The 26883-nt window shown below is 40.3% G+C and overlaps 2 protein-coding genes across 11 annotated transcripts in view; one reads left to right on the forward strand and one right to left on the reverse strand.

The window, feature by feature from the left end:
* The first annotated feature begins 307 nt into the window (after positions 1 to 307).
* On the forward strand, positions 308 to 18585 carry LOC115413977 (zinc finger protein DPF3-like). 3 transcript variants are annotated; one of them, XM_030127133.1, is made up of 11 exons: positions 308 to 379; positions 6541 to 6701; positions 7571 to 7678; positions 9993 to 10120; positions 12614 to 12709; positions 12800 to 12860; positions 13234 to 13275; positions 13754 to 13894; positions 15145 to 15258; positions 15403 to 16203; positions 16951 to 18585. In XM_030127133.1, exons 1-10 carry the CDS (start codon positions 348 to 350, stop codon positions 15561 to 15563), a joined length of 1044 nt encoding a protein of 347 aa, XP_029982993.1. In that variant the 5' UTR covers positions 308 to 347; the 3' UTR covers positions 15564 to 16203; positions 16951 to 18585. The 3 variants fall into 3 exon arrangements, with proteins under 3 accessions (XP_029982993.1, XP_029982994.1, XP_029982995.1); XM_030127134.1 differs by lacking the exon at positions 13234 to 13275; XM_030127135.1 differs by lacking the exon at positions 16951 to 18585 and having other exon boundaries at positions 15145 to 15268; positions 15403 to 15513.
* A 1811-nt stretch (positions 18586 to 20396) lies between these two features.
* LOC115413975 (regulator of G-protein signaling 6-like) overlaps positions 20397 to 26883 on the reverse strand; it is a 51130-nt gene continuing 44643 nt past the window's right edge. For 4 of the 8 annotated variants that reach the window (XM_030127128.1, XM_030127127.1, XM_030127126.1 and 1 more), the window contains 3 exons: positions 25559 to 25745; positions 24700 to 24789; positions 22677 to 22963 (listed from right to left, as the gene is read on the reverse strand). In XM_030127128.1, coding sequence (XP_029982988.1) covers positions 22802 to 22963; positions 24700 to 24789; positions 25559 to 25745 — 439 coding nt within the window. In that variant the 3' untranslated portion in view covers positions 22677 to 22801. The other 4 variants (XM_030127130.1, XM_030127129.1, XM_030127132.1 and 1 more) reach the window with 4 other exon arrangements.

The raw sequence follows: 26883 nt of genomic DNA on the forward strand, positions 1-26883 counted from the left end.
ATGATTCATAATTATTTTAATAAATAATTAAACACAAGCTTCCATGTTGATATTCTGTGCCACTTGCACTGCATGGTCTCAGTTCGCCAAACAGGAAATTGCTCTTGATATCTTTCCAAGCTCCAGTGAGGGTCTCTTTAAAAGTACTGTAATTCAGTTGTGTACAATATAAATACAAGGGAAAACCCTTTAAAATAATTTTGACAGTTTACCCCATTAGGCCACGCCCCATCCGCGTCCGCTGCAGATGTATTGGTCCACGAATCCAAGCCGAGCTCTGATTGGTCCATTCCCGTAGGTTTCCCTCAGAACTGCAAGACGCCGATATTGCGTTACATTGTAGCAAAATGGCGGCTGTCATTCAGAATCCACTAAAAGCGTAAGTAATTTAGACATTGAGGAAATTGTGAATAATTACTTTGTTGCCAAGTCGTACTTTAAAAGCGGCTGTTCGTGCATGTGATTTCCTGTCGTTTGCATATGACAGATTCAGCTGTCTAAATTCATTTTGTCTACTTCTTGCATGGCAAAGTAGCCTCGTATAGTTCTTTTTATTTCAGAAGATTTTAACATTTAGTCTTAAACATGTTCGTGTGGCTGCTTGGCATTGTGTCTGCTCTAGCAAAGCTTTTCCTTCAAACGGCTGTGCATTCAACAGAACAGGGTCGTCTTTCCTGGGCTATAAATTTATTTGAAAACTGTCGACAACGTGCCTTTGCGCTGCGCCGAATAATTAAAAGCCGATTTTGTTCGTGCTCGGTTGGGCACAGCACTCGAATATCATCTGACATTCCGAAACTCGTTTACAGTTGGTGTGAATTGTCGACATGTCAACTTTGGCTCCTCCGAGCGCAGACGTGGTCAGGACCCGGTAAAGCAAGCAGGCAGGCGAGCAAGCAAGCCAAGGGAGGAGGCATTTTGTATTTGCATGCTTTGCTGCTGGCGAAATCGACAAAAGTGACAGCATTTTGTGTGTGGCGTTGAAAATAAAGCCCGACTCTGTGCTCAATTGGAGCATGCAATAGTCATTTTTTCCCCTTAACTTCAACGAAATGCTCCACCTTTTTCCCCATTTCTCCTTTGTTCTTCTGTATTGTTTTACCTATTCCACTGGTATACATATTAAGACACAGCCAGACTCCTCTGTCTTGTCATGTTGCTACTTAAAGTGATTAGAACTTGACGTTTCCTGAAATAACCTTCAGTTGGACGTGACAGATTTGAGCCCGTGGTGATAGTGGGTAGTGATGATCACGGCTCTTTGGGACTGTGGAGGTAGAGCAGGCTCCACTCCACTGTGCCTTTAAGTGGAGGAGTGCTGGAGATTAGCTTGGTCCAGGATCCTGGGCCCATCTGTCAGAGAGATGCTCCGACAGAGAGGAAGTGTTGGGCACAAGCAGGAGAACCATCTGCTCCTCCACAGAGGTACCCTGGCACCTCCGTGGACTGTGGACCACACAACACCTTGCTCATCACCCACACTGTTGCTATTGTTAGTTTGATATTGTTACTACCTAGGATAGGATGCATCGTGGTGTTTTTGAGCTGTAGGTATTTGATGTCAACTTAGTTCCTAGTTATGGGAGTATTAGTTTTAATATGAGCAGGTAAATTGCACCTGGTCTGGCTTAGTGATGTGGTTTTGAATGTGTCATATTGTGAAGGATGGCAGGTATTTGAGTTGTTAGATAAAACAGCTTTGAGAACAGGGCTCATGGATGCAAACCACCCACCTGCACACAGCAAATGATGCTCAGGATGTTGGCTGTGTGCAGAATTTTTTTTATTTTTTATTTTTGTCAAATCCGTGTACATTAGTCAACTGAGCATACAAAGCCCTGCTTCACCGTCACAGTTTTACCCAGTGGGGAATAGTCCAACATACAGTCACAGTCTGCTGACACCTGAGCAGCTCTGTGAAGCACTTCAAGGCAAAAATGCTCAGTCTAATGACAAATAAATACTACCTACATGTAGCTCCTTACATTCTCTGTGTTTTTGGAATGAGGAGGAGGATGATTACACTGAAGTACATTTTATTATTATCTTGTTGGGCTGTTTCATCTGTTTTGTGTCCCATCCAGCTTCAGTGTGTCTGCTGTCAAGTTGCTGTTTCATCTCTGAGATGTTTTAGCATTCTGATGTGGAATGTCTCCTTGCTATAAGCTGTGCTTAATGAAGTGTTTCAATCTGCTATAATTAGCCTCTGTCTCGGGTTTCTGACTTCATTTCACACGTTTGTCAGATTATAATTAGTCACACTTGACACTAATTGGATGTTCCTCCTGTGGACCAGTTTGACCTTTTTTTGTATTAAGATGATTCACTTTAGGGAAATGAAACGCTGCTTTGACTTTGCTGTGTGGAGATGTGGCGGATGAAGCTGCAGCCTGCAAGCCTGTGCATGTCTGTGAGGTCTGTCCCTCATTTGAGCATGGGAGGACGGTAATCTCTAGAATCGGCTGATTAAAATGGAGTCTGGAATATTTAATTAATAAAGAAGCTCATGGAGCTGCTCATTAAAATTGTAGCCACAGCTGGACTTTTCTGTCTGTCGGACACATCTTCTTGTCATAGCTCTCCTGATGTCTGATCAGCCAGACCCTTCCCATTCATCAGCCACATGCCATCAGTATTGAGTAGATTTTGGGAGTGAGTGAGTCAGGCCTGCTGTTTGTTGGCTCTGCAGTGTGGAGGTGTATGGTCTGGTTCACTCCTGCCCTCGCCCAGACTGTGTTGTTCTGATTGGTGTAATCACAAGTTGTTGTCAGGATGCAGTCACTCTGTAGACCCTCCTCCTCCTCCTCCCCCTCCTCCCCCTCCTCCCCCTTTCTTGTTATGTGGTAGCTCAAGCTTCCTGTGAAGGAGCTCTGCACCTGCAAACTTGAAACACCCTGAGAGTATCAGAGTAGACCAGAGGACGCTAGAATTGTGTTTACAGATCACGTCTGCAAACACATGATTTTATCTGGTTAAATAAAGGTTAAATAAATAAATGTCATTTTTATCATTGTTTAATAGGCCAATAGTTCAATTCAGTTTAACTCAGTGTCATTTTAAAGTAGAGTTTTCTACTTCGCTTATGATGGTTTCTTTCCCGCAAACTCTAGTTTGTAGCCAGATATGCAAAATGAGTGTTGACACATGCTCACATTACGGACACAGCCATGTGACACAGGGGACCGTTGACAGGAACATGCTGATAGTGGAGGCCCCACTGGCCGCAAGATTTGCTTTTGTTCCTCGCCCTTATAAGCACACTCACCTTCTCCGCTCTGCTAAGATACTGAAGATATGAAGCACATACCTCTGAAATGCATTGTGCATTTCTGTTTCACTTTGATTTTGTCATCCTTTGGCAGTGGTAGACTTTAATGGATAACTAGGTTTTATCACAGCTTGGATGTTGTTTTTGTTCTTTTTACCAGGATTTCTATCAGCTGTGATAACATTAGACCCACTAAAGTGAAAACTAAGGTCTCAGAACAGGGAAAAATCAACATACCTTAATGAAATGACGCAAGAGACAAGTGGTCAGATGATCAGACAGTTTGTAAACAACCACCTGTTTAGTTAGATGATGCAAATGACCATATTTGGAAATGATAGTGGGAAAAAAATAATGCCATAGGAAAATATGCTGTTAAAATGAAGGCAAGTAGGGCAGGTCAGAGTTGATCCATGAAGTCTGTTTGGAAATTGTGATGTTAACACAAACTGATGGTTTTGGTCATGATTTTACTTTATTTTTCAACATCTGTAGGGCTAGAATTAATGTGGCTTATTAAGTGTTTTGTTTTGAACAGTGTGAAAAATGCCTAAATCTCTAAATCAAGATGAGTTTTCCTCTGGAGACCTTTCTTGTTCAAACCAAATGCATTCTTTATTTGTTGTAAAATATTCACTGTGAATATCTCTCTTGTCATTGCCTAACACACCATTAGGCAATGACAAGAGAAACATATTCAGACATAAAAATAAATTAGTTTCATCTAATATATTTTCACAGGCTTGCAAGTGCCTTTTTGTCACTTTTTGTTGATATTATACTGATACAATAAATGATTTTGATAAACAAAATATATTATCAATGTTTGATATCAATGATCAGCTGAAAAAAATCAATTAAAATGGTGAATTCTCCATGACGCTGATAAAAATGGACACGTCAGTAAGTTCTACCAACACCTTTTATTCTTTGTGAAAACCGACTTAATATTTTGGAAAATAAGTCTCATGTTGAAATAAAGTGGGATTATCATTAACCACTTCAGAGTGTAAAAGAGGAACCTGTCTCAGACCCAACAATAGGGGGAACACAGTGAGTCCTGACACAGAGACAGAGCTATGACTGCATCCCCCCTCCACCTCTTTTCTTTTAGAGGCGTGGGTTTTGTCACTCATTACAAGTGCCAGAAAGGTCTCTCACCTAAGCCAGTGCACCTGCTGCTCAGAGTGCTGGGGCTCTGATTGAGAGCGTGGTGTGCACAGACCACCAACGCCCACCAGAACTCCACCACCACTCATTTTCTCACTCACCATCTCCCCCTGACTCAGCCCATGCGAGTGTCTCCATGGCGAAGCGGTGTCACCTCCCTCGGACTGTTGGACTCAGAAGTGATCTCAGGGGTGCTGCTGCTTTCTTGGCACCTCGCAGCGCGTCCCCTTTGGGTTTATAGTTGAGACTGCTTCAGGGACCATTTACAGCCAGTGTACATTTAGTAAACTGATATGTCACACTGTCCCATCAGAGCTGTGTTGATATCAAGGAATGGTGCTCAAGCATACAGGACACTTCACTTTCTGTTTAAAATTGAAAATACTTTGCACCACATATGGAATCAGTCTCCAGAACACAGCTGTCAGTTGTTATTTTTATAAGCTGTATATTTATCTTTTAAAAAATCCTTTATGATGCTACTGATGATGTGATTTTTCCAAGGGGTTGTTAGGATTATTATCCAGATTTTTTTCTCAGAAGCACAGTGTGAGCACCTTGAAAAGACCCAGGACAGTACTTGTACTCGAATGTTTACTACAATGAAGTTAGTATCTTCATAAAATTGTAACATGCTAGTTGAATTTTAACCTCATCCCTTGGAGTTGAATCTCTTTGCACTCTGTGTCTTGTTTTTATTATGCTTGAGCTTTCTCCCTCATCCTTCTCACACCTTTTCACCCCCCTCCCTAGTCTCACACTGTACCTGTGACTGTTTACTCTTCTCAGTCACACTGATGCGAAGCCTCTCTTTCCCAGGAGCCTCACACACTGTGGCTTTGTCTGAACTGCAGAGCATTGGGCTTTGTGCGGGGCTTCATTCCTTACGTTGCTGCTCATATGCCGCTAGAAATCACCTCATAAAGGGGTTAGGGTAAAGATGGAGAGGGGGAGCAAGTGGGAGAGCGGGACGCTGACAAATCAGACTCCTGCCTCCACCCCCAGGTCTGGTTTTAACATTCCAGGCGCGACTTGCAGCCTGCAGCTCATTAGTTTCACTTCAAAATGGCCGTCTTCCTAATGTTGTAATTGGGAACACGTGGAGGAACTTCATTAATGCAGCTGTGGAGATGCTTGTGCTAGGAGAACCACTAGTTATTACTTGCCGTGTTGGCCCTGTGATACATCAGCAGCCTGTAGAAATCACATCCAGTACTAGCATGAGATGATTTCGGAGTTCTAGCCTTTACCCCCGTCTTTGATATAGTCAAATTAGAACCTGCCCTTGTGCTAGGCACTCTGCTGAGATTAATTAAGTAGGCTAATTACCATACCAGGCGTGTGGCAGCGATTGAGGGCTTGAATGTGAGATATCCTCCCCCATTTCACTCTGAATATTAACGTTGAAACCCTGAGGGACTGCCAAAATCTCACTGGCACCAAGAAAAGTAGAACTAAGTAGGAGAGTCTTTCTGATCACAGGAGCGACTTAATACGAGACACTCGGATTCTGCGTGGTGATAATGTAACACAGACAACGGCGGGGTAGCTCAGGGCCTATGTAGAGTCAGATCCCACTAAGAGCCCACAGAGGTAATAATATGTTTAACTTTAGCTGTGGGAGAAGCAGAGTTGTCACACTGTTGTAACTGGGTTGTGTTGGGTTTTTTTCCTCCTACGACTTCTCTCAGATGGTGAGCTGGATAGAGGATGGAAGAAACGTCCACAGAATTATTTGGATTGGAGAGAGTTTATAAAGGACAGTTTTGCATCTCTATATAGATAAAATACTCCTCTGCAGACTCACTCTTATCACAAAGAAGCAACTAGTACTTTGCTTCTTGTATGTATTGATGTGCTGTCCATTATTTTGTAGCTGGTTCAGCTAACTAATCTAATGATGTGTAGCTAGGACAACAGGCCATTATTGGGGCATTCATACATGTTAAAAGGGCTTTAATCTGCATTTCCAAGACTGCAGATGTGGTCACATTCATATTTAGTGACAGGAACCAGCATTAATGTCTGAGCCATGTGCCTCTCCGTCAACCACATCGGATGTCACTGACCTCTGCTGCAAATGCCCCCCACCCCCACTGCAGGTTGGGCGACCAGTTCTATAAGGAGGCCATTGAGCAGTGCCGCAGCTACAATGCCCGCCTGTGCGCTGAACGCAGCGTTCGCCTGCCATTCCTGGACTCCCAAACTGGCGTGGCACAGAACAACTGCTACATCTGGATGGAACGCCACCACCGCAGCCCCGGTGGGCACGCACAGACACACACATATATACAACTTTAAATATTTACAGAATGTGTAAAATTAGGTTTGGGTCTATTAAGCTTGTAAACACAGTGCTTGCATCTACATTTAAAGTATATGACTGGTGATAAACTGTATAAGTGGAATCTAACAAAGAAGATGACTCAATATAAGCACTGAATATGTGAAAATCTTTTTATATCCTATAACACAGTGATTCTCCAACAGCAGTATGTATACCCCAAGGGATGCTTCTACAGCTGCAAGGATGTACTTGTAGGCAAATTTAATAGAAGTATAATATAGATCTATGTGTATTCCTTAAGAAGGAAAAACAACCCAACAGAATCACAAAATCATCAGATTGATCTTTGGTAAATGTATACTACATGTACTACTTATAGTCTTGTAAGCTGATTGTCAATGTGAAACCGTGTTACCCAACATGTTGCAGTCGAGAATACATTATCTAAATGTAATTAAAGTAACCGATAAAGCTTTAAAAGAGTAAAATTAATACATTGTGTGCTCAAAGCTCAAATAAGCATAAATAATAATGAATATATGCCAGATTTAGGATACTAATCATGAAGTGATTTGTATAAAAAGTAAATACTGTAGCAATAGACACTTGTACATAATTATTAGTGTCTAAAAGCAGAATTTTATGGGTCATTAAAGGGGTACTTGAGCTAATCTGAATGCACACTGGGGGTAAAACAGATTAAAAAAAAAAGAATAACTGCTATACCAGATGGGATAGAGAGCTCTCTCTCTTTTAACTGCAAATATGTGTGTCTATATCATCAGTATTCCAAAATGTTATATGAAAAGCTGAATGCTGGTTTGTTCACACCTGTTTCTGTGCAGGGGTTGCAGCCGGGCAGATGTACACATACCCGGCCCGCTGCTGGAGAAAGAAGAGACGGCTGCACAACACCTCAGATCCTCGTCTGGGCATCTATGGTCTCCAGCTTGGTAAGATCTCCACCACCAGCCGTCTGCCCGCTGCTTTCTGCCCCTCTCACGTCCTCCTCCTCCTCCTCTTTCTCAGCCGTCTCTTCTCCCCCTCCATCTCCCATTCACTGCCACCTCCTTCAGCTCATGTGATTACTGGTGATGATCTGGAATAATCTCAGTAAAAGCATATCACTCTGTGTCTTTGCGCTGTGCAGAACAGGCTGCCAGTCATTTTTCAGAAGATGAAATGTGGCTGTGTTCACCCTGGCTGGTAAACTTGTTTTGTGAGAAGTAGAACATGTAATTAGATTTACCACTGCTGGGAGCAGCAAGACGGAGTTCGGCCACTGCAGACACTATTTAATAAATGTTATGGAATGGAGTTTGGCCTCTCTGGCTGCCACTTTAAACAACTTCACTACTCACTCAACACATTTAGCCCTTCCTCTCTATCCTCTTCTCTCCTTACCAGCCTCCTCACTGATTGGTTTTGTCTCTTTGTCTCTGGCAACCATTTCATCGCAACATCTCTCTCCATAAGCTGCCATGCTGTCTGTGAGTTTGTTTTGTGGCTGCTGTTCCTGAGCTCAAGTAACTGGTCTGTTTTGTGCCCAAGGCTTGCATACCCAGTGGGATGTTACTCTATCCTAAGGAATGAAGCACACAAAAGAGGAAATCTCACACAGAAACATGATGTCGCAGCTTTCACTCACCAATAACTCTAATAAAACACTGTGGGAAATTGTTTTAAAATATCTCTGTCTTAGTTCAGATTTAATTTTCTGCATTGCATGATAGAGGGGCAAATGTTTGGAACGTTTAGAAATCCACAAACTGTGAGAGAGCCCAGAAAGAAGGAGAGATGGGGAGATATAGTCTGAACCAAGCCTTTGTTTCCTAAACACATCCCATTGTAGCCTATTGTTTTCCACTGAGCTCATGCTCGCTAAGACCTCACCACTGCCACCACCCTGCTGTCCTTTCCCTTCTCCAACAACAGTGGATTGTCTGGCCTGTCTGCAAGCATTCAGCACAGGGGAAACATAACCTGATTTAACCTGGCGTCCCTCATACAGAGCATGTTGCGCAGCTGTCCAGAGGTGGCAAGCACACGGCAGCAGCCAGAGTCCTGCAAGCTAGCTGGCTGACTGGCTGGCTGGCTGTATATCCGCCCTGGCTGGCTGTCTAGCTGATGGTGTGCTAGAGACTGGGGTTGCATGCAGAATCAGCTCCCTGCTGCAGGCTGCTGCTGGCTCTATTTTTAGCCCCCCAGCTCCCATGGGTTGGGAGGGAGGGATGGGATGGGGTAGGAGGACTAGGAGGAGGGGGGGGTCTGTCTCGTCGCGGAGAGTTGAAAGTCAACGTGTGCAGACACAATGGTGAGGGGCTGCCGTTGTGCGGTGGAGAGGCCCACTTTACAGAAGCGTGCTGGAACTGCTTCTCACGCCTACCTCTTATATCTACCTCTTACCTTTGCAGTCCTCTGTTGCCTCAGCAGTTCATGTTCAATATTCTGAAAAAGTCTTTCCAGTGGGCGCAGTGGTGAGATGAAGAGGCTGAGAGAAAGCAGGAGTCAGGGGGCTTTGAAGTGTGTCCTCTTTTCAAACATCCACAAAGCAACTGGATGATCATGAAGCTCTCTGTGGAGAGGAGATTGTGTGGATCCGACTGACTGTCAACGCTTTTGTTTGTTCTGCTTTGTCTGCTCAACCTGCTTGCCTCCTACACTGTTTGTTTAGATCTTTAGCTCACCGTAGGAGGAGATATCTGCATGATGTGTTCAAGTTACAGCAATAAGCCACTTAGCTACGTTATACCTCAGAGATTCCTGTGGATGGAGTCAGCATAATATCGCAACATTCCAGCTTTACTAAGAGCTCTCCAGTGACAATGCATTCTTTTTCAGTCATATGGTGTCAGGAAAATAGTTGTGATGACACAGTCTGTTACTGACGGGAAAAAAAAGAAAAAAGATGACAGACATTAACAAACAAATGCTACAGCAATTTGCCACATGCTTTTATCGGAGCAAGTAAATGAAACAGAAGCTGCTCACAGAGGTCATAGATTGTAGCACTGATGGTTATAATCATAATTACAGCACTTTGACGGTACTGCAGGAGCAAAACAGCTCATCATAGAGAATTGTAACATACTGCTGCAACATAGTTTACATTACTCTGATGTAGTAATTGTAAGCTGTAGTTCCTGTTCTTTTTTATTCTTTTATCCTAAGCAAACAATAGATATTTGTGTGTATGCCCCTCAAGTATAAATCCTGAGCTTGTATTTTGATGATTCATTCCATGTTTCTGGTTATGTCTTTGTGCAGATGGTGGTCTGATGTCCAAGGACACTTTGCCCACTCAGAGCACCACTCTGGAGGCTCTGCTGCGAGGAGAAGGTTTAGACAAGAGGAACAACTCCAAGAATGATGAAGAGAGTCTGTTGGAGATCCAGGTGAATTCAGACAGTGTGTCCAATGATGCACATCAACTCTGTGTGTGTGTCTGTGGCTCTGTTTCTGGATACTTTGCAAATATCTAAAATGTTAATGCTCAATGATATCACTCAATTGAGGGCCCTGGCATTAAGAGTGGAGTGTTGCGCCCCAACTGGTTGCCAAGGCAACTTGCCAGGTTTTTCCAGCTGACCTGCAGGGCTCGTTAGCTGACTGCCATCTCACTGAGAAGCATTTTCGACAAGTAGACTGCTCCAACTGTGACTTCCCATTTGCTACTTATTACTGAACCCCCTGTATTAATAATCAGTGTAACCCACATAATGACACAAAGACAAATAGGAATAACACGGAGCTTAAAGAGGCAGTAGGCAGAAATCTGGGGAAGAAAACAACAGCACTGAAAACGCATGCATTTCACCTGCAGCTGCAATTGCTCATTACAGCTCTTAATCACCCATTTTAATATTAAATAAAGACCCCCTATGGGCTAAAATCTCCTATCACAGGTTAGTATTACTGAAAACGAAGCTAAGAGAAGGTGCAGATATTTAGTTTTCTCTCAGGCCAGATGAATAACAATAGGCTTAAATGTTTTTAAGGAAATGAATGTTTGGCTGTTGAATAGTCATGGGTTCATTCATTCATTTTCTGAATCACTTAATCCTCTGGAGGGTTGTGGGAATGTTGGAGTCTATTCCCACTCCCAATAAGGTGAAGGTGGGGTGCAGCCTGGATGTGTTTCCAGTTCATCACAAGTCTGACATATACAGAGGAACAACTACATACTCACATTCACACCCACAGGCAATGTCTGTATGTCTTTGGACAGCCAAAGTACCAGGAGAGAACCCACGCAAACACTGGGAGAACAAACAAACCCCATATAGAAAGGTTCCCACTGGCTGTTCAGACCCTGGAGCTTCTCACTTTGATGTGACAGTGCTAACCACTACACCACCCTGCATGGTCATATAGGGACAGGATGGACGGACAGATAATCAGAATGCACTTGTACAGGGTTCCTGCAGGGTCTTAAAAAGTCCTAAAATTCTTGGACTTACAAATCTGCATTTAATACCTTAAAAAGTCTTTAAAAGGAGTTTAATTTTGATATGGTAGGTCTTAAGTTATGTTGCCATAAACTTGTTTGCTGTATTGTGTTTAAATGTGTCTGGGAAATGTTCAAACCACAAAGAAAGTAACATTAGTCTATTTAGTTCCATTCTTTCCAACATGACCGTTTACATTAAAATTAGGAACCAATTATGACTAACTTTGCAGCCCACAGTGAGAAATTATCACAGAACACTCAACCCAACACACGTGCAGCCGTTAGTCTTTGTATGGTTTTGAAATACTCTGTGAAATGGGCATTAAATTCTGTTCTAAGTAGTTTTAAAAAGGTCTTAAGAAGTCTTAAATTTAACTCACAGGAACTTGTAGGAACCCTGTTGTAGGAGCTGAATACAATCAAAACAGTGATTTAAACACTCAAAAAAAAAATCTGACAAATGGACCTCATCTTCCTTCCACTTCCAATAGCTTCTCTTCTTTTGCACCATTTTCCAAATGATCAAAACACAAATGAAGTGATACTTCTGACAATTAAATAAACAGGTTTGCAGCTGCATACTGGTTTAAACATTGTAGCTGAATGTAAATGCAGAATGCTGCAATAGTCTCCCACCAATCAGCATTCTTCAGTGCACAGCCCCGCCCTCCAAGAATTCCAGGAACCCCCCCTACTTTATTTCAGGGAAAGTTAGGTGTTGAGAGAACATTTTTTACCCTGGTAATTTCAGAGGAAATACACCAAGGTTTTCCAAAAATCTTAAGTAAAGTTAATGTTCCTGTGGTAGAAAAGGGGCTATAGTTAGTTAGATAATAATCTTCTTTAATACTGTGTTTAGGGTTAGGGGTGTTATTTCACTAAATATGTTCCAGTGCCCAGAAAGACAAAGTTGATTAGACAGGTCATGATACTGTACACTGCAAAAATCTAAATCCTACCAAGTGTATTTTTCTTATTTCTAGTCAAAATATCTAATCACACTTAAAATAAGACATAATCACCTAAAGAGTAACTTGTAAGTGAGATATAAGAACTTATTTTTAGACAATAGATCTTGAGAATCTGATTTTCAAGAAATGACAGCAAAAAAATCTTGAATTAAACAAAAAAAAATCTGCCAATGGAACAAGTGAAAATTAACTTGGTAAGATTTCTTGAAATAGGATTCTCAAGATCTATTGTCTAAAAATAAGTTCTTATATCTCACTTACAAGTTACTCTTTAGGTGATTATGTTTTATTTTAAGTGTGCTGAGATATTTTGACTAGAAATGAGAAAAATACACTTGGTAAGATTTAGATTTTTGCAGTGTAACATCGAACTGTCACTGTAAATGTACAAGTGTCTCAGTAGGTCGAGCTGGGTTAATAAGAGCATCAACATTAACTTACTCTCCTTCTCTGTCCGTGTGTCTCAGAGGGTTCTGGAGGCAGATGCAGCAGAAGATGCTTTCAACGATGATGATGACTATGAGGTGGACACTCCCAAGAGGAGACATCGGGGCAAAGGAAGAGTAAGCGACCAAAACATCAAGAGCTGATGAGTTTTTAATGTTGCACTTGGAACAGCGTCGGCGGTAGATTTAACGCGCTGTGTTTTTCAGGGTCGGGGTTCGGGCCGCAGGAGGACAGATCTAGATGATGACAAGCCATATGTCTGTGACAGTAAGTAGAGATGTCTGCCGGGCTGTCGAGCATAGGTACTACTTGTTTTATTAATACGAACCACAATCTGTAATGGTGTTCCTCAAGTCGCTTATCATCTTTGTGTATTTTTATAGAATATTCCCAGTCAGTGCTAGTGTTGTCACAAAGTTAGCCCACTGTAACACAACTACTGACATAGATTTTTAAAAAGCCACAAGTAACCACTGTCACTGTAGTGTTGAATATTCCAGTACATGCAAGTTGCATGTGGAAAATTCAGGAAGAGGCTATTGGGTTTTACTCCGGTAATGACTCTTCCTGACTGACACACACTCATGTTCTTTACTCTCTCTTATTTTTTTTTTTTCTTTTTTTCTTTTCTCTTTTTCAGACAGATACAAACCAAGACATAACTCAAAATCTTCAACCTCAGGTATCCTGATTTTCTTTTTTTTTTTTTTTTAGTTGTTTTTTTGTTTTGATAGATGGTAAAATGGTGGGTTGCAAATGCTGTGATTATTGATCTAGCCCCTCTATTATCTTACTTTTCTCAAGCTGTAAAGTGCCCTTGGTGACATGAAACTGAGACATGGTTATTATGCCGTCTGTGTTTGTACTTTATTTGACTGACTATTGTAATCAGACCCCGTAAAGCTTCCTTTTTCTATTTTGGAGTCAGACATAGAATATTTACCTTTCCTGAGTGCCACAAGTCCTTTTATTTCAACATATTGTATTCAACTACTAATCTTCCTCTTTTTTTTATTTGGAAAAGCACAAAGCTGCCTGTGGTTCTTTATAACATATGGGCATTGCATGTTGGCCAGATTTTGGCAAGGTCTTTTTTTTTACTGTCTGGTGCTATTGAAGGATCTTTTCTGATCAAACTTTTACTCTTTGTGTTTTTGCAGTCTGTGCGAAGCGCTACAGGAACCGTGCAGGACTAAGTTACCACTACACCCATTCCCACCTGGCAGAGGAGGACAGAGCTGGAGAAAGAAGCTCAATGGCATCTAGATCCCCCTCTGTACAACAGGCTGACAGACACAAACGTAAGATGGCTGGTTTTTATATCAGCTGTATTCTGTTCTTCAGAATATAGAACTGCACTGAATGTTATAGTAATTTATGGTTTGATTAGATTAGTCTCTTTAAAATGTCCAGTGTTAAAGATTTAGGGGGATTTAAGAGGATGTAATTGCAGAAATGGAGTGTAATAGTCATAATTATGTTTTCATTAGTGTACAAAAATAGGAATTATTGGGTCTTTTGTAATCTTAGAATGAAGCGTGTATGTCTAGAGGGAGTTGGTTGCCTGTCATGTAATGTCGGAAATGTTTCTTCAGACTGCCATTTTTTTTCGTTTTTGTCCTTTGTTTGGACACATCTGTGGTATATCAACAAGTTTTCCCCTTCATACAAATACTCTAATATTCAGTCTAAATAATAGTATTAACTTGCAGTCTTCCCGTAGGTGTGTTAAGTGATAATTTATATTATAGGTTTGCTAGCTTAAACAGAAAACCGCTGCAAAACCACAAATAAGCTCAGCTTTCTTAGTTTGTGTCATCGAAAGCTGAAATAAAGATTGTTTTTGGTAGTCAAACAAGGTCAGAACTGTTCGTAAATTAGTCTGAGCAGCAAACATAGTACATATAGCATAACAGAGCAACTTTGTGGCTTTTTGAATGAATGAATACAACCACCAACAAAAGCAAATGCCTGAAGTAAATTATCAACATAAGATAACTAAAAAAATAAATTATACTATTATACAAAATAGATACTTAATACAATTTTAGTGTTATTTACACATCTGAAAAGAAGTGTGAAGAAGTAGACACTTATTTTATCCCACCGCCTTCTTTTAAATAATATATTCCAATATTTCAACCTCTTAAAATTTTTTTAAGCTGCATGTACATGGTTAATTATAACCTCACTAAAAAAATGATCATCCCACCAGATGAATAGGAAAAAAAGAAAGAAAAACAATAAATAAAATAAAATAACAACAACGATATTATTATTATTATTATTATTATTATTATTATTATTACTTTTTTTTTTTTTCAAGCTTCATAATAAAACTTATCAGTGCATGAAAAATACTGTCATTGTTAGCAAACGTCTTTTAGATTAGAGATGAGCCTGACAGTAATGCATTTACACTTTGGTCCAAATCCCCTCGGTGTTGGTTAGTATTCAACAGCATGTGAAGCAGGCTGACTCACTTCCCACTCTAGTGGTCACATAAATCCCCAGCCTGTCCATCTTAACTTTTGGTTTGTCCTTTTTATAGGTCCAAAAGGTCCAGGTGGGACTAGCATTCCCAATAACTACTGTAATAAATGCCAGGGTTCTAACAAGAAAACGGGTAAATCCGGGCCTCCCTGCTCAGCCTGCCAATGCACAAGTGAGTTTATGTACGCTAAAAATTAATACTACATTACATATATTTCCTTTTTGTGTATGCTCACTGCTCATTATTTGATGGGAAAATGGAACTTCTGTCCTTGTTATTTAATATTTTGGGGCGTGATCATGCTCTGTCTGCCAGCTGACCGTGGAGAAGAGAAGGAGGACGGAACTTTTACTGGAGCTGAGGAGCTGTTCGGCACCACGTCAGAGAGTGACACATCCACCTTTCATGGCTTCGAGGACGACGAACTAGAGGAACCCGCTGCAAACAGCAACGGGATACCTAACCGACACAGATAGAGAGTACCTTTTGAAATAAAAAAAAGACGATTTTTTAAAAAAATATGGATTAACCTCTGGCAAAAATCTGCTGCTTCTTTTTTCAATGTTTTTTTGTTTGCAGAAAGCACAAAGTGATCATTTCAGGACAGAAATGCAAGTGGTATTTTATCTACTGAACATTGTTGAATAATTTATGAACACCCTTTTTATATATAAATATATATATTAACTTTTAAGGCAATGAACAACTGTCAGTGTTTGTTGACAAGTGACTCGGTCTTCATGCAAACAGAAGATGTTTTTGGTGTGTTTTTTTTTTTTTTTTTTTTTTTTTTTTCCCCCCTCACTGGAGCAGAAGGATTATGTAAGTTAAGAACAAAAAACACTGGAGAAATTGGAACGTTTTGACATTTTAAAAGACATGATTGATGCATTTGGAAGATGATTGAATGTCACTGCAGACCCGTACACGAGCTACTGGATGTTTGTGAACCAGTAGCCAGTTTGATTTTGAAGGTCTCTTTTTCTGCTCTAACTCTGGATTAAACTTGTATGAAAATGAAGGAACCAATGATAACAAAGATGAACATGGGCCTCTGGAAACATTTGGAGATGAAGGAGCCTATAAATAGTCTTCACAAATATGGGGCACTGGAAGGTAAGCAGCAAGGGTTGTTGTCTTCTTTAGAAATGCAAGAAAGTGGAGTAAACAGATGAGCAGTGAAGTGGCTGTTCAGACTGTTAATGAGTTGTATTGTGTTACTTTAACTGACATGTTACAATACTTTGTAAGTGGTGCATGCTAGTGTTAATTTGAGCAGGACTGAGCAGTGTATTTTTTTCACCTGTCAGTAATTTAGAGTGTTTTGGTTTTATAAATAACATTACCTGCTCTTTTTAAGCCCAACAAATTCATCTGACAAATATAACAATTTACAGACATAAATGGTGATGCATTTGAGTTTTGGATCTAAGGTTGTATTTTCCCAATAGTCTTTTGGTTTGGTTTTTGAAGTAGATTGATTTTGAGGAATTGAAAAGGTGTAAAGTTTATATCTAGTTATAGTAGTTTATAGTTTCTCATATTTTATTAGGAAAGCCTTAAATCATAGAAGCTGAAAAAGGTCCTGTGTTACATCATGTACGTCAGATAATTGTGTTGTTAAAGGTCCTGTTTTGTGTATTGCTATTTTATTTATGTACACCATTGACATCAGAGGGAAACTAAAATAATTTTACTAGCAGTTCTATTTCATTTTAGCTTATATTTCTTCATTCTATCTTAATGCTACCTGATGTTCATATTTTAGTGACTGACTTAGTTTTTTCCTGCTAGGTTTAGTCTTAGTTTCAGTAATTCTAATAAGCCTGTTTCAAACCTGTGCATGTTGTGTGTGTTACACAGGAGCACTCAGCACATTGGCATGTGGCCCAGCCGGGGGATGACCATTGAAGAAGAGGATTTAACCCTCAAAAACTAATGAGGTCTCACGTCCCTCCTGATTTGGGCTTAAAATAACTGACTGAATGGATGAATAGGCATCCACCACTTCTAAAAGCCATGTGGCTTAATTGAAGCAACTGCTCCCTTGACGCTATGTATCGATCACTTCTGAACATTTGATATGTGAGTAGATCCAGCTTTTTTTCATCCCTTGTGCACTGTGCTGGAGCTCCACTGAACTATGGGAACACTAAAGGCCAGGCCTTTGGACTGTTTGTGCCCAACGGGTGCATTTGGGCCCCAGCGGCCCAGCCTGCCCACTCCTGCTCTGTGACTGTGTGTCTGCTGTGTGATCCGATGTGACACTAAGACGTCATTATCCTCATCACTGTGCCAGCCTGCCGCTCTGCACTGGAAACCAGCTCTGACAGCCATGACCCTCCAACCTGATTGGACCAGTGACCCCCCCCGACCCCAGCCATAGAGATGGTGCTCAGATCCACCACTATTACATGCAGACCTCTGGACTACTGTATTAATACCCTGACATGGACGCTAAAGGTTTTATCTTTATGCTTTTGTCTCCGTCTGTTTCCTCGATCTCTGATTTCATTCTGCCTCAAATGGCTTGCAGTAATTTAGCTCATTTTGTTGCATCCTTTTTCTGTTGTATGATATTTCTGTGTTTTTGAACAGTTTCGATTAGTTTGATTTTTGGTTTTCTGCAGACTGTATTGATACCTCTGTCCTGATCAGGTGCACAATAGCCACAACTACTCAGGCATCTTTCATTTCTTCTGCTGTTGATTGTCAGCCACTCAGCCCTAATTCATGTGATTGTATCCAGTTGGCAAAGAGGAACATTAAAGCCACACAAAGATCCCATTATAATCAACCCCCAGAAGGGATTTGGGATGCTGCAGTCTCATGCTATAGGAAAACATTGCAATAAGAAGCTTCAGCTTTGTCTGTTTCCAGCTGAGTTACCTGGTATCACACTCGCCATATAAAACCTCTCCACCTTTTCTGAAACTGACGGTCTCAGCATATTGTACTACGGTGGGACTCATCTCAGAAGCATTAGAGAACAGTATCATTACTAGAGACATGTCTGCTCAGATGTAAACTGTAAATCCAAGTTATTGTGACATTTCCGTTGAGTGCTTTAGAGGGCCTAATTGCTTTATGACATTTAGAAAGTTCTCGAAGAACTGCATCAAAAAGCCTTTTACAGTCCATAGGTTGCACATACTGGGTAAGAGGTCTGTGTCCCTCCATGTGATTATTCAGTATCACTGCAATGTAATAATAGCCGCTCCGTTTTTGAAGAGAACCATTAATCCTGTGTCTGTTATGACTTGCATAAGTGCTTGTGCATTCAAACCATCTGTCTTCACTTCCCTCAGGGACCCTCCACACAGCCGTTCATCTATTCTAGACAAAGAATGGATCGGAAACTTATCAATAATCTTGTCTTCTCTGTGTCAGTTCCGTGGTGTTTCCACAGTGAAATGGGTCATTGTGTCTCTTTACTTCCAAAGTCATGCCAGTAAATGAAAGCATGTGTCATCATAACCTGCTAAATGTTACCGTATATGAACAGGCCTAGTGTGGTGCAAATCTGAACAAAGGAATGCAAAAGTCAGTGTGTCTGCTTAGACTTACGTGTCACCAATCATTGAATAGCCTGTATACCTCGTCAAAGACACAGCAATAGGCCCTGGTACTCTCTTGTCAAGCCTGCCAGGGGTAGAGAGGGAGAATCTGGGTGGGAATGGAGCCAAGAGGAGATGAAATGGACACGACTGGGCGTTTGTTTCATCTTCAGCTGTAAATAGAAGTTGAAATGAAGAGAATGAAGTCTTTGTTTGTTAAACTATTTTTATTGTTCTGAGAAAATAAAGGAAAAATAATAAAAAAAAAAAAAAAAAAAAGAAGAGTGGATGTGTTTAATGGTCAAGCAGAAATGTCCTAGACATGATGAGTAGGTTGGAGTGACCCTTTGACTCCTATGAGCACAAGAAGAAAAATCCCACTTGAGTTTGTAATAGCAGTGGAAGCTCAGGACTTGAAATTGGGGCATCATGACAAGAAAGAGGCTTGAACTCAGCGATATTGATTGGTCAGTGCCACTTGACAAATCCCAAGTCTGAAGTCCAGGAGCTGGACGGATAATGACAGAAATAGAGGTGACCTGGTGTTGTGTTAACTGCAGGTGTCTTTAAGAAAAGTTTGGAGTGTAAAAAAGAACAAGGAAATTGGTTAAGTGTGTCAAATCTCTTGATTACAATGTGAACAAGAAATAAGGTCACGAGTTGGGACACTTTCTCCTCAAACTTTTAATTGGAAGAATTTCATAAAACTACCTGTTGTGAATCATTGCAAAAGAAGAAGAGACTCAGGGATTCTCTGTAGAAACTGTGAGGCCAAATCACACAAGGCTTCCTCACAAGAAAAGGTTTTGTTCATTTATTATTTATCCAGTGCTGATCTCCTCTTATTTATCCTTACACAGCCTATTTGCTCAGTGTATAATCTAAGCCTATTATCTTTCTCCAGGGGAAGTATTGAAGAGCATCCCAGAGATTTAGCGTTACACTTAACATGAAATTACTGCGCTCAAGAGACAGATAGAAAATAAAGCATCAGAAGCAGAGAAACAGAGATTTACATCTGATTTGTTAAAGTAGTAAAAAATGATAAAACATACAGCTCCATGATGCAACCCAAAGGTGTTTTTTTGTTTTGTTTTTTTTTGTTGGCTGAAAAACATCACTCCAACACACTAACTTGTAAGGAAAGCTTTCAGGTGTACAGCTCTGAAAAAAACCCTGAACCCTTTTGAAAAACTCTGGAATGTGATCAAGGTCAACAGTTGCACCCAGAATGGTATAAAATACAAAAAAGCAATGTGAAGGACTGGAGGAAAGTATGCCAAGATGCATGAAAGTCAGGGTCATTCTAGCAAATATTGATTTCTGAACTTTCCCCGAAGTTAAAATATGAGTACTGTATTGTTAAAAAATAAATCTTAACTTTTTTTTTTTTTTGCATTATTCAAGGTCTGAAAACCTGTAACATTGCAAAAGTATGCATACAAATACTCAAATTGACAATAGTTTTATTTGGTATGTCATAGGATTTACTCACTGAATGCCTATAACACCTTTTTCTGTATGTTGTTATATTTCCTCTTGAGCCACAGAAACCTTTATACAGGCTTAGAAAGACCTCCTGTCACAATTATATGACCTCTGTATGATATGAATGTAGTGTTCATGCAGGGAAGAGTTTATAGAAAGGTTACGTCTTATAGTGTTTGATATGCAGCTTTTGTAGTGGTGAATATAAGCCAAAAGTGATGACAATCTTGTGTTTTTTAGTAACAGAGTAAACATAAAAACATGTCACAGAGCAGACAGGTCCAGAGCTTTTATTATTTGGTACTTATGAATAGATAGCAGGTGCTTGAGTGTTTTTGAGTGCCAGTAGTTATCTTGCTGATTGAGAAACTAAAAGCACAAAATGCCCTGAATATGTTACATGCATAGTAATGTGCCCATATCATAAAATGTGCTTTTGGATAATGAAATTTAGCCAATTTACATCTACAATGCACTCTGTACATACAATAGTGTCATTGTGTTTGTGCGGAGGATAACATTTGGTACATCGACTCGATTTAAACATCTTTCTCTACCTTATATTCAAGAGGTTATTGGTTTATGATAATAATGATAATTATTTATATGACCTGTACAGTGCATTGCAACAAAGCAAATAGAAAAAAAAAACAGATGATTCATTCAGTAGTGTAGTCTGTCACTGTAGCAGTCACTGGCCTCATGGGGGAGCCGTGAGACTATAATCTCCTCAGTCCAAGCGGTTTATATCAGTAGAAGAAGGCTGAGGCCACAGTGCAGCACACAGGCCTCAAATGTTAATTGTGGCACTCAGGATGCGTCCAGTTTTGTTCCCAGTTCATGTCCATTCACTGAAGATTGTTACTCCAGCGGTCGGGGGGGCTTTTCCCTGTCTGCATGCTGTCTTTGGAAAGTACAGGAACTTTAAACCATCTCCCCCTAAACTGACCCACCATCACTGTCCAACAACATGCACCTCTTTCTTAAAAGTTATTAAAGCACATGATAGTAATATGATGGAGTCATGGCATACAGGTATGGTTGAGTTTTATGGTTTTCAGTAGAATTAGGATGAGTTATTCATGCTATAGAAAAGCAAAAACAAAGTAAACACACAGACAAAAAAGAATATCCCGTATTGGGCAGCAGGCCTTGTATGTGTCCACGACTTGGAGAACAGCTAGTTTGACATCAGGGTATGATCCTCCTCTAGATTAAGCACTAATACAGTCTTGGAACACTGTTGCTGGTCCTGTGGTTTAACCATTAGACGGACCCATGGCACTGGAAACATGAAAAAGCATGTGAACACCATTTCCCATGTGGCGGTGCACTCTAGAAGTAGAACTAATGCAGAACCCCATTCACTGTGCTTCAGTGTTTTTAAGCTTTTCATTTAACCGCACAAACAGAAATGGATTCATTTGACGGTGCAGCTTGAAAACTTCAAGACAGGAAATTGTGAAAGCAGTGGACCGTTTGGAACACTAGAAGAGCAGATTTATCTTTCAGTTTCTGTCACCCAGCCTTCTGTACAACCACTCTCATTACAAAGCACTGTTGTAAGAACAAGAAATTAATTTTCCATAAAGACATTTCAATGGTACATGCAATATTGCAGTGTGAATGCAACATTAAGCCCTTATGCCAGATTTTGGAATGTAATGAAGCATGAAAAAAATTAATTTAGTAGACTGTGTTACTTCAAACTGATGGGAAAAACAGTAAATGTCTTACTGCTAAAATTATGATCACTAGTGATTTGACATGTCATGTGCTTTATAAGAAACAGATAGGCTATAATAGAAATTTCAAGGATATAAAAAGAGGTTGGATATACAGTATTTCTTTAAAAACCAAAAAGTGGTCTCCTGTTCTCATTATTGCTGGCTGCTTTGTGTGATAAAGTAGATGTGTGTGTGTGTGTGTGTGTGTTGATGTGTCTCTGACACTGTATTTAATCTAAATTAGGACATGACTGGCTTTTTTAGGACCATGAAACCAAATGTAAATGCAAACACTGGAGTTGTGCCAAATTGATTTTGTAACTAGAATTTATCAAATAATACTGTAGTAATATCTGAGATGTGCTTATAAGGTTAAACACACAGTGTATAAAAGAAAATTAAAACAATATAAACCAATCGGCTTTGTCGACAAAAAGCCAAAGAACCAGTTTGCCAACAAAGTGATGGAGCAGCCCTGGTCTGGATGTGCTTGTACTGTACGCTGCATGCCATGTGGTGTGTTGGCTGAGGTCCCGTTGTCAGCACGGTCGTATCTCCAGTGGTTCTTTTTTGGACCATTAACCCCGGCAGGCCCAGTGCTACGCTACCAGTATGGCAGCAGTCCTCGGAGCGCTGTCTGAGAGCCTCCACAGCAGCCCTGTCCGGCCCAGATCCACTGTCCCTGTCCCTGCCCCGGCCCCTGCGTGGCGGTCACCCCGCCAACAGGGTTTGGCTGTGCCCCTCCAGCACAGGCGATGTCAGGATGACTGCATCAGGCCTGTCAGGCGCTTGCCTGTTAACGACTTCCCCTGGAAAGTCAATTAAAGGACAAAGAAATTATTCAGAGTACTTTGTATGTCACAGAGAATTTCTATTAAAAGCTTGGTTGCAACCTGTCACATGAGTAGCGTGTATTCTTATTCACAAACACACACAAAGCCATTAAAGAGTGTAATATGGTAATAACTGCAAAAGCTGATACACTGATAGTGAGCCAGCCAGTGTGGTTTGTGATATGAACAGCCCCAGCTCTAAATGACTTACCACACTGCGGGTGAACTTCTCCAGGGAGGTGCGGCGGCCCTGTTCAGTGTCTGCTGGCTGCTGTTGTGGAAGGGGGGAAGCAGGGTGAGTGTTTGGGTCAGGTACGGGTGTTGATGATGTTGGGAGTGGTGTTGTTAGTGGGATAAAGGGGGCCAAGCGTAGCAACAATGAAAGTCAAGGACAATGTGGGAGGTATAAGGGTAATGGGGTGAGATCAGTGGCAGGCCAGCAGGAGGGGGGGGCGGGGGGGCAGTGTCCAAACCGGAAGAGGCAGAAAGGCTAGCATGAACAGAGGCAGCTGTGATTTGCTGAAAAGCTCCATATTACACAGTAACAGCTAAAGGGGTTAGGGATGTTTGCATCTCTGTGGACAGTTAGTTTGACACCCTACAGGAAGCAGACAGGTAGTATCTAAATAAAACCAACATCCCGGATACACAAGTGGACTGAGTAGACTGCATCCATCAAACCCTTATATAAATATCACACTGTAGGTGCATATGTCCAATACTTCCAGAGTGTGTGTGACTATTGTTCTTTTTTTGTCTGTGTTTGGCATATGATGTCATGATTATTGAGGCTGTTCCTTTTAAATAATTTAGCAGTTTATTTGTAGCAGCATTTTGAGCACAGTGGCGCTCAAACTGCCTTTTTGGAGTTTTACGTTGCTTTAAAAGCTCAGGTGCTACGTCAGATTTCTGAATACCAGCCATAATTAAAAGCTAACAAATGACTGGATCAAACTTTGAGGTATGTAAGCATGTCACAATTTTAGCCTGAATTTATTGAAACTTCCATGTGTAGAATAGTTTGTACACCTGAACTAGCGTATTTGTACATCTGATGTGCATATACAGTACAGATGAAACTTTAAAGATAAATAAAAAAGTGCAAAAGTCTTAGGCCATCAAAAGGTTTGTTGTTTGAGCAAGACTATGAGCGCACATTCAGTGTTTGTAATATGAGATATACAGCAAATATGTAAACAGTATTAAGAAAAAACTGCATTTCATTAAAAAATATATGGATATTGTAGCTATATAGGATCATCTGGACAGAGAACAGGATAAAACACCATGAAAGCCTGTGGGACATTATGAAGGTGAGTAATATAACACAAGATTAAATGGAGGAATGTTTCAATACTAAGCATATTTTTCCTGCATATTTCTTGTTAGAAATAAAGACAAACACTCATTACAACCCTGCAAAAACAACAAAACCAAAGACTGACTAAGACTTTTGCGCAGTACTTTATATTTAAAGACTAATTTTAGTTTTGTAATTTATATTTTGCTGGGCAGGATAAAAGATGTAACACTTAAAATACATGAATTAATATGTTATTTTACACTTGAATAAGATATGTTTATCCCCTGCAGAAAAAAACAAACTAGCAACATCTGCATGATGGAAAAAGTGTTTTTTTTCTACCTTTATCAACATCTGCTGGCCAATCTGACGCTTTCCCAACATCCTTCATGCATCCAACCCTCATCTGATGTTGCATTTAATGACTCTTCAGTACAATAGTTACTTTAATTTATAAAGTAAAATTTATAATTCGGTATATGCTGTCACTTCTCAAATAGTGCCCCATTGTTTGCCTCAAATGCAAAGAGAGCTAGGCCTTTTTTTGAAGCACGGCTTTAGTTCTAATTTCCTCTGATGCATTTTAATGAACTTTAATTGTGTTACGAGTGGTGATAAGTATGACAACTTTATTGTGCTGATGGAGTGCATTCTGTGGGGCTGTTATAGTTCAAGTAGCTCCAGCTTCAGGGGGTGCAGCTCACCTTCTTTCTGGCTAACAACAGGTCTTGGTAGGTGTTGGATCTCAAAAAACGTGCATAGCTGTCACTTTTCATTAGCTTGAATATGTGCTCCTGTAACAAAAAGAAAGACCGTTCAGTGTGTGTGTGTGTGTGTGTGTGTGTGTGTGTGTGTGTGTGTGTTATCCTGGGTGGTACAAATTGGAAAAGAGAATGAGAAAGACAATTACAAAAAAAATAAATAAATAAATAAAAAGTGTAGATATAATGGGTGGCCTGATTATGCTAATGTGATCCATGCATGTGTGATTTGCAGAGAGTGCTGCAAAATGAGTGTGTTGGCATGAAGTCCTGCGAGACAGAGCTGAGTAATGTCCTGCCAGTGAGATAGGGTTCCACGTCACACATCAGCAACCCACTTTGAACCAGAGGAATCCATGGTGAACCGAGCGAACAACCTATTCATGGTATTACTCGGCTCATTAGGCCCTGGCACAAACACACTCTGTCATTCTTCTCCCCCTCCACCCCTCTCTCTCTCTCTCTCTCTCTCTCTCTCTCTCTCTCTCTCTCTTTTTTCTTGCCCCCTCATTCATTCACTTGTGTAACATGAGTGGGGTGGACGGGTTCAGCGCTTCTGTGGGCAAGCGGATGAGGAGGAAAATAAATGGCTGTGTGTGTTGGCTGTCAACAGGGGATGTTTTAGCTTAAACAACACATCTTTTTAACTAAATGTAGCCTGTAACAAAAGGGTGATTTAATGGGGAAAAAGTTATTTGAGTTATATTTTTGGAAGCTCCAGTTTGGACATTTTGGTTGATGCTATATATAACCAGATTTGTGTGTGCATGCCTCAACAGGGAGAAAGATAAAAACTACCCACCTGAGCGTCCTCAAAGCTGTATCGTCCAGGATCTTTGAGGTTCTGGCTGGTGCGCTCGTAGCTGTGAGAGTCCAGATTGATGGAGCTCGGTGCCCCCTCGGCCAGAAATTCTTGCCAGATCTCCTGCGCCCTGGAGGACACTTCCTGCAGTGGTCGCCTCTTCAGATCCTGCACTGCTAACCAGAATCTAGAACAGCAACAACATCTACTCAATACATAATGACATAAATTATTATTATTTTATTATTATTTAAAAGGATGTTTAAAATTAAGGTATTCAATAAATATGAAATATTAGGATAAATTAAGCCAATTATCAGTAAAAATCTAAGATTTTGCTTAGATTCTATTATTTACTTTATCATTTTATTGTTTAAAACTGTGAAATCATGTTATCTTGTTTTGTTTCTGCAACTTTCCTTCTTGTAAATAGGGTAGGCATAAATAAGCTGTTGCTTCACCCTACGCCTTTTCGCCTAGGTTTTATATAGAAATCCAAACTGTATTTATGTATATATCATGTTCTGTTAAATGGATGAATAAATTACTACTACTACTACTACTACTACTACATAAAACTGAAATGGTATCACTTACAGTCCCTTATGTCATATGTGCTGGTTATTTGATATAAGTCAATAATAGGTGAAGTTCTGTTAAAGTTCCACAAATATAAGCATGTCATGATGTTTTCAGTGCCAAAAGGACACAGCTATGATGATGCATTTGTTATTAGAAGAAAAATGAAAGGTGCAACAGTAAAAAATAGGGCTTTCTTCAGAACATCTGAGCTTAAGTGAGTGCATCTCTGCTCTTCTGAAAATTCAAATGTCGAATGAATATTTTTCAGCATAAACTGTTGCGAATTTCTTTGTATAGTGAGACTGAATCTATGAAAAAAAAAACAAAAACATAACTTTATGTACATAGTAATGTGTACATGGTTTCGGACTTTTTACCAGTTCCCAGTAACTTCCCTATATTACACCATCTTATCTTATCTTATTACCCCGCTCCCCGAAGGAGAGGCAAAGGGTATAGTTTTTGGTTCGGTTTGTTTGTTGTTAACACCCTAGCAGCAAACCTATTGGTTGAATTCATACCAAACTGGGTTTATACATTGCCAGTGATCCAGAATAGATCTGATTTCATTTTGGGAAAATTAGGTCAAAGTTCAAATCTTTCATGAATTTTTAAAATCTTTTTTTTTTTCCCAATTACTTATAATGGGCGAAATTTCACATGTCTGTAGCAGCAAAATTATTCGTTGAATTCATATCAAATTGGGTTTATAGCTTGCCAGGGACCCAGAATAGATGTCATTA

This window comes from Sphaeramia orbicularis, chromosome 22 (genome assembly GCF_902148855.1).
Source record: "Sphaeramia orbicularis chromosome 22, fSphaOr1.1, whole genome shotgun sequence".
In the NCBI taxonomy this organism is placed as follows: Eukaryota; Metazoa; Chordata; class Actinopteri; order Kurtiformes; family Apogonidae; genus Sphaeramia; species Sphaeramia orbicularis.